The following is an 8,835-nucleotide window of genomic DNA, read 5'->3' as shown; positions in this document are numbered from 1 at the left end:
ATTAATTCTGCAATAAAATATTTATTATTGGAAATGGAAAACAGGTGAAACAATAGATTTATGATAAAAATAAAAACAATAATACATAACTTACTTGCAGAACTCCTATTTGCTTGAATACACATTTGCGGAAAATTCATTGAAATCAAAGAAAATACCTACTTGATTTTTTTTAATTGACTACTTTAACATCTCGACACTAAGACAGTGATAAAATAAAAGGCTTTAGCAATTTATGAAGCTGATTATTTTGTTAATAAAAGTGTATGGAGATCTCCGAAATCTACCAGACAAGAAAAACAAAAAAAAAAATATATGAAGGCGTTCATTAGGCGTTCTAAATTTGTGAGTGAGGTATGGAACCCAGGACTCCTTCAGGGTTTTTTAATGGTAGAATTAAAACTGAAAAATATTGATTACATTTTTAATGTCATACCTTATAATACAAAATGGATTTACACACACATACAAGATAGTTACAACACAGATTTTCACTTTTTCATATTCACTTTTTTAACATTTACTATTGGCTTCATTAATTATTTATAAATCACAAAAATTGCTCTTGGTTTCATTAAGGTATTATTTCTAATTCACTTTACAGCTCTGGGCTTCATTTTCGGCGTTTTTATGATAGAACCGATACTTTTCCTCTTCATCATACGGTTGACTTTCTTTTTGGGAGTCTTCATACTCGATGGGCCGGGTTTTGGACTATTTTTCATCATATTTTCTTTTATTTTAACACTTTTCGATGGTTTTATGTCCTTTTCCACTGCGACTTTCTTCGATACTTTCTTCTTGGGTTTTGGTTCTTCATTTAGGAGTACTTCTTTAGAGGTTTTTACTTTTTTTGGTTTTTCAGTTTTTTCGTTTTCTGTTGTTTTTTTGGGTTTCTTTGATGGTTCTTTCGGCTGTTTGCTAACTGGTGCTAATCTAAACGATCCAGAAGCTCCGACGCCTTTCGTTTGTATAATGGTTCCATCTTTGACGCTTTCTTTTATGTGCTTTTTGATGTAATAATTTATCTTGTCGATATCGACGCTGTTGTTTTCTTGTATGTGTTTCTTGATGACGTATAGCGATATCCCTTTCCGACTTCTTGATTTCGATAGCGCCTGGTTGACCATCTCTTTCGTGCTCATTTTTTTTACTTCTTTTACCACGTCCCCAGCGACTGCGGTAGATGTCGGTAGTTTTTTCGTTTTCGGTGCAGCTTTTTTCTCCTTCAGCAACCCTTGTGTTGGACTCATTGGTGATATTTTCTTCTTAGTTTTCGGTAACGCCGAATGTATTTCTATATCTGATTCGTCTGACATTTTCGGTTTTTTTTTTAATTTTACTCTTCGATGCGTTAGGATTTGTTAAGGTTAAGTAAATTTGAGCAATACCTTAAAGAGATCCATATTTTTGTCTTAAGGTAGTTTTGTAAAATTTGTGAGTGAGAGAAAAGAGAGTTTTGTCTCGTTTCTTTAATGGATAGTTGTTAATCGGAACTTTACGATCTGGATTTGAGCCATATAATGATTATAAAAATGAAGTTATTGTGTTTGTCCTACATGTATCAAGGAGTCGGAAAAATCGTTTTACAGCCCTGCCTCAGAAATAAGGCTTTTAATTTGGGATATGATTGCCAACATCATATGATTATAATAGTGACATCGTCATTATAAGCCCATCAATCCGCGTTGGAGGAGCTTGATGAGTTTCACGTAATTTTCTCCTTCAAGGAGTGCAATGACCTGCTGACGGTGATATTTGAAGTACCAATTATCCTTTGACTGCGTCTCCACCAGATAGTCATGTGCCGCAGGCACAGTTTATTTGACTAACTCTGACTATCTTAAATGCAGCATCGTACCGAAACGCTATGCCGATTCGCTTGCCATAGATTTTCTTTATAAATGGACTACTTGGTATTACTTGTAAAATACATACAGTACCTAACAGAACTTATATCTGACAATTTGTTTAATCAGACTAATTAACAAAAAAATTAAATTTTAAATTAGCAACAAAACCACAGAAAATAATCGGATAATCTACCTATTTAAAAGAAAAAACTAAAAAAATATTACATTATATAGACTAGGGTAAAGTTATTCTTACAACGTGTATTATGCTAACGAGCACACATTTCAATGTAGCCAACCACAGCGAAGTTTGAAGAAGAACTTTTCGAACAACAACATAAAGTCTTGTCGTACATTTTGCCCTGATAATGATGCCTCATAGGGCCAGTGATCGGCAGTGTTATCTAACATTAACACAACTAAACCCACCAACCGGCATTTAAGCAGTGTGATGGGTCAAAGATCTAAACCCCTGCGAGAGGCCAGGCCTTACAGTGGATCATTAAAAATAGGTTGATTACCATATTATACCCACCTTATAGTACTCCAAGATAAGCATAATTTACCTACTTGTCAAAATCCGCTTGACACTTTCACTGGGTTGCAGTCTTGGGGATCTGAAAGACCTCATACCATACTTTTGTTATGTAAGGCCAAAAAATTGTGTTTTTTCACCCTGCGAGTCTGTGTATGTATCGTAAAGTTCTTTATTTGTAATAAGACATATATAAATTTATTTTAGGTATCTTACTACTATGCGGAAACGCATTGGAATAACATTTGAGTTTGCCGCAATTTCTTTGTTGGCCTACTGAACCAGAATTCCAGACCGAAGCATGGCAGACCAGTATAAGTATTAAAGAAAAATACATACTTAGAAAAGTAATTTTAGGTAAAATCAAAGCAATATTTTCGCAGAGCATGCAAGTTCCTACAATCAGTGGCGTGAACAAGGATTTTAGCTAGGGTATGCTCTATACGTACAAATCGTGCAAAATAGAAAAATCCTTCCTCAATCTAATGAGTCTCTAAGGTAGGCAGTGCATTTTTGCATCTATGAAGTGTACGCCACTGCCTACAATGTGACGCCCTTGGTCATTACATGAGTTATGAGGGTACGGTAGGGGAGGGTAGGTTTTTAGGCGTTTTTTATAAACCTACTAACGACAGATTTATTTGTAACAGATATCCGAGACTGTAATACGTCAACGCCCCACGATTTTCATTAAAAACAACTCTTTTCTACAATTGGCTGTTTATATTTTTACTCGATAACGTAATATAAGTTGTAAGAATAACGTCATATACACTCTAAATTCTGGGTGGGTGCACGTATTCATCAATTATTATCAGCCTGTGGGACATGCAGTGGCGTGCATAAGGTTGTTGATCAGGGTATGCACTAGTAATAAAACTAAACATACTGGAAAAATCTGTATTTAATAAGCACTAAGAAGACACCTCTTAGGGTATGCAGTATTTTAATGCATATATGTAGTGCACGCCACTGGGGACATGTTTCTCTCCTTATAGAAGTGGGGATGTGGAGCTGAGACCCATCACGCTGCTTCAATGCGGGTTGGCGGATTTAGGGTGATGTTTTATTATGTAGCGACCACAAGAAAGTTAATGATAAGGACCAGCGTGCTCTCCTAGGCACGGGGGTTACACCACCAACTACAACTTCCTAACTCCAGGCTGATATTCTTACTGATAATTTCTTAGATTACAGATAAGCTTGGAATATTTTGTCCGATCGTGGACTCGAACCCAGTACCTTGTGATCCGCAGTTGCGTAGGCTAACCACTGTTAACTAACATTGTTAATCTGTACATGAGGTGAGATTTTATGATAATGGTACGAACATGTATATATGGGATGTAAAATATTTTATATCAAAACTAGCTGACACACCGCGGTTCCTTTTTCTGTAGGAATACGGGGATAATATATGGCATAGCCTTCCTTAATAAATGGGCTACCTAACACTGAAATAATTTTTCAAATCGGACCAGTAGTTCCTGATATTAGCGCGTTCAAGCAAACAAACAAACTCTTCAGCTTATATATTAATATAGATTAAAATATTTTGACGGCCTCCGTGGCGCAGACCTACAAGACGGAGGGTAGATAACACCCTTCCGGCAAAGACATACCGCCAAGCGATTTAGCGTTCCGGTACTAAAAAATCGAAATGGGTGTGGATTTTTATACTACTCCTAACAAGTTAGTCCGCTTCCATTTTCGATTGCATCATGAAATGAAATGAAATGAAAATACACTTTATTGTACACCATAAAGAAACAAAAAAAGAAATGCTCAATAGGCGGCCTTATCGCTAAAAAGCGATCTCTTCCAGGCAACCTAACGAAGAAACTAATAATAAAAATTATAAAGTTAAAGGCTAGAGTGTACAGAAGTAATATAATATATCATCATCACTTACCATCAGATGAGATTGTAGTCAAATCTCATCTGATGGTCAGGCCAGGGTAGGGTAGGTGGAAGTAGGGTAGGGGTAGGGAAAAAGTGCACATAGGTCAAAGAGAAGCTTGACCGGGTTCGCTAGTATAAATTGATATGTATTTCGAAGTTTTGAGGTTTTGAGGTCAAATGTGGGATGTGGCTTGGCATGACCTCTTTGGTGTTTGGCCATAATTACGCACGTGACAGTTTTCTGTTTGCAAAATCATGTTTTATATTGACTGTAGGGCATATACAGGGTGCTTGGGAGTATTTCCCATAACTTCAAGGCGTTGACGAGTCTACTTATAGAAGCCTAACTGCATAACTCATATTTGTTTCACTAAAAAATAAAAACATTTTATGTTTTCATACAAAGTATATTATAGTAGAAAGGTAGTAGTATTCAAATAAATTCCATCTATCCATGTAACTAAAATACGTAAAACTTGGCTTCGTCATAATTATAAGGATGCGTATAAGATTTTTAAGAAGAATAATTTTAAGATCTATTTGCAAAATCGATCTTAAAATTCGATTCGAACGAATTCTACGACGCCTGAGTCTTTAGATATAATTTAAATTTAGTATATTTCCTTTTTATTTTTTATTTACCCCGAAAATATTAATTTTAGAACACGTTCCTTGAATATTTTTAATTAATTTTCGGTAAAGTACCTATAGCCTTAGAATTAATGGGAAATACTCCTGAGCACTCTGTATAGGTAACTAGTGGACGCCCGCGACTTCGTCCGCGTATTAATCGGTATAAACTATAATACACAAAATAAAATTAGGACTTTCAAACAAACGTTTACTAACTGTTAACTACCTTCCTGCCAAGGTTGTAGCATATAAAATGAGGTCTTTCATTCTAACTTGCGAGAGCCTTACCTCTTTAATCCGGCCCTGGTTTGTAAAGGATATCTACTAGATATAAACCATCTATTTGCCAAATTTTAAGGTTCTAAAAAATGAAGGACTCTCATACAAACTTGCGAGAGCCTAAGAACGGATATTGCGAGTGTTCTAAACACTCGCAAAATCCGTTCTTAGTGGATACCTATTAACTAGAGGAAGAAGAAGAGAGAAGAGAGGCGTTCTTGAATACGGATCGGTTGCATGGAATCCTTGTAACATACATTTAATGAGAATAGAACGAATTCAAAAACGCTTTTTGTATTATGTTACTTCTGGGGATAATTTGTGTGCTGTCGACACCGACTACGGATCCAGCCTTAGATACTATAAAGTTTTATCACTCTCTAACCGCAGAAAGCTACTAGACTTATGTTTTCTACATAAATTGCTTAACATGCCTCTAGATACATATGATCTATTATATAAAATTTCATTTAGAATACCTAAAAAGAAATTTAAATACTATTGCTTTGGAAATCCTGATTTAGACCTTGCATCTTCTTTACCTAGAGTTAGATAGTGTTTTGTTTTTGTTTTTTGTTCTATACACACATATTTCGTTTTACATGTAGTTTAACTTTAATCTAAATTTAATATTGTTCTTTGTACATTAGAATTCTGTATTAATTATAAATTATTTTATATTATTATACCTAGTTCGGACTACTTTATTGTTTAGGCGGGTGCCAACGATTTTTGATTTTACCGCCCAAAAATCGTTTGCTGGATTACTGGAGTAGTGCGAACTAGGCCTTATCCTTATATTACTTAGTGCGTACTGTGACAACCAATAATCCAATAAGTGGGTCTGCAACTCAGACTAAATACATAAGGACTAGTATCGCACCCAAATTCACGAACAAAATTTTCTGCCATTTTCTAAGGAAGACGAGCTTAAATTTCATACATATCTTATACTAAACCAGCAGTTTTTGTTCGTTTTTTAAACCATTTCAACAAAACAAGAAGGTATTTTTACGGAGGTTTTTAACCGATGGACACGATTGTAAACTATGAAACATCGATTCTATAAAGACAGTGTTTATAATCGCATAAGATCGTAGATCATATACTTTGACAGAAAAATAATGTCTTGCGAGGCAGGTCTTTATCTAATTAGTCTAAGGTCTTATAATAAATAAGTCCGTAACTTATATATTTCTTTATATTTCATTATAAGAATTTATTGTAACCTGTTGGTGTCCTATTTAAAATAAATAAATAAATAAACTATAGACCCAACTGCCTCCCTGTCGCGTATGGAGTTTTGCAGTTATCGTTTTGATGGTTCTGCCAAGTACCAGCTAGCTGCTTTGGACGCTGTGGATCGCCGAGCCAGGAGACTCATAAGTGGAGACTCACCCCTTCTGACAAAACTTCAAAGCTTTGGTCACCGTCGAAAGGTTGCTGATCTCTAGGTATTTTACAGAATATATTTCGGAGAGTGTGTGCGCAGGAGTTATTTGAGCTCGTACCACCGTCATCATCGCACTGCAAGACACCGGGTCGGTTTCCATCCCTATGTCATTCACATCACCAGTATTGAAATCGCTTCGTACGAGACGAAGCGATTTGCTTCTTCGTTTCTTATTCGCATGGCTAGGGTGTGGAACTGTCTCCCGAAGTCAGTGTTTCCTAACTCTTACAACCTGGGCATCTTTAAGAAGGGAGTGTATAGGCATCTTCTAGGTGAGATCGTGGTCGCGAGAGCTTATTCAATATAAAAAAAGCTCCAGACTTAAAAAATCGGTGATGTAGGCTATAGCGCCGTCTCTCGATATCGGTCCCGGGCCTATAGCCATGTGGCACGTCATTCTCTTTCTACAAACGAAAACTATCATCATCAGACATTTAGTATCAGCTAAATATCTGACGGTCACTCTCCGGTCTGCTAATACGATATCTTCAATATTTTTCACGTTTTCCTCAGTGAGGGACGGAGGTTGAACGTCCCTCACGATGTTTAAAGTTAGTCAAAGTCAGTGAATTAGCCTGCTGGACCTACCTACGATACCGCATAACATAGATTAAATATTTACTTACCTGAAAATTTAAATACTACTTACCTGCCTCTCTAGCCAAGTGGTACGTCGACTCTCTTTCTACGATCGCTAACGCTTCGAAAACTAGAAAAATGTATGGGAATGACAGATCTTGATCACGTGACATGTCGATAGCAAATGACATTCCGATAATTTTTTTTTTAGTTTTCGAAGCGTTAGCGATCGTAGAAAGAGATCGACGTGCCACATGGCTAGGGGGGCTGAGTTACTAACTGCGAATACTACTCGGCTAGGCATTAGTTCCAAGATGGCGACCTCGTACCGGAAAGCCTATAAGGTCTATCCCCACTGGATCGACCAAAGCCTTGTTTGCTTTTTTTCATGTTGTAATAGAAATTTCATGTTTATGGTTAACGCTGGTATCCATTTACTTTTATTTAACTTATGCCAACAACTTGATGAAGAATTTTATAAATCGGTTTCTATCAAACTCATATTCGCATTTATTTATTAGTTAGGAGAAAACAAAAAAAAAATAGTCTACATTTATTTAGTTTAAACGGGTATTTTAACTTCAGCAAGTTTAGCAACCAAACCAAAGTCACTGACATAGCTCAGCGAGTCGCGAAGTTGAAGTGGCAATGGGCGGGCCACATAGTACTAAACGCCGATGGACGTTGGAGTCCCAAGGTGCTGGAATGGCGACCCCGCACCGGATAGCGCAGTGTTGATCGACCCCTCACTAGGTGGACCAAAGACATCCAGCGGGTTACAGGGAGCTAGCATCCAGTGCTGGCGCCTCGAGACCATTTTGTTTGGAAGTCCATGCAAGAGGCCTATGTCCAGCAGTGGACATCCATCGGCTCATAATGATGATGAAGTGTGGCAAATCGTTCGAACTCAAATCTTAAAGATCGTAGGTTTGATTACCGATTATATTTTATCCGTTAGCAGTTTAAAACGAAAGGGAGAAGGAGAATATTGGTCAAGTAAAATACCACGAGTTTAACGCGACGGTTAGCAGAGGCAGTGATTGTGTGTTAGAGGAAACACCTTGAGCGGGTCCCAGGACTTGTGACATTGGGAGTAGGTCTTAGGGTCAGTTTAGAAAGCATTGACACTCGTGCTCGTAACACAAGCTACACTTACTTTGGGGCTACATATTGATGTATTGTGCGTAATGTACCTAAGTGCTTATTTATTTATTTTATCTATACCTACTAATATTATAAAGCTGAAGAGTTTGTTTGTTGGTTTGATTGAACGCACTAATCTCAAAAAAAGATCCGATTTGAAAAAATTTTTCAGTGTCAGATAGCCCATTTATTGAAGGCTATATAGGCTATATATTATTTCCGTATTCCTACGGGAATGGGAACCAAAGGGTGAAACCACGCGGCATCAGCTAGTTTATATAATATACTAGCGGACGCCCGCGACTTCGTCCGCGTGAAACTCGATGTAAACTTTCAACTACCTCTACCCTACCCCTACCCTACGCTGAATTTTTTCCTGAATTTTCTTTGCTATAAACCTCATGGAGCCCGAGACCTTTCCAACGAATGCAAAACCGCGGAAATCGGTTCGTGCGGCG

General features: G+C 37.1%; 1 protein-coding gene across 1 annotated transcript; it reads right to left on the bottom strand.

Annotated features, from left to right (window-relative positions):
• Window positions 1-410: 410 nt before the first annotated feature.
• LOC112056581 (histone H1.1, embryonic-like) lies at window positions 411-1,362 on the bottom strand. The gene has a single exon (XM_024097030.2). The coding sequence runs from the start codon at window positions 1,317-1,319 to the stop codon at window positions 594-596; it is 726 nt and encodes a 241-aa protein (XP_023952798.2). The 5' UTR covers window positions 1,320-1,362; the 3' UTR covers window positions 411-593.
• Window positions 1,363-8,835: the final 7,473 nt, after the last annotated feature.

This window comes from Bicyclus anynana, chromosome 18, assembly GCF_947172395.1.
Source record: "Bicyclus anynana chromosome 18, ilBicAnyn1.1, whole genome shotgun sequence".
NCBI classification, from domain to species: domain Eukaryota; kingdom Metazoa; phylum Arthropoda; class Insecta; order Lepidoptera; family Nymphalidae; genus Bicyclus; species Bicyclus anynana.
The sequence above is the reverse complement of the archived record's forward strand: the minus strand, read 5'-3'. Positions and strand labels throughout refer to the sequence as shown.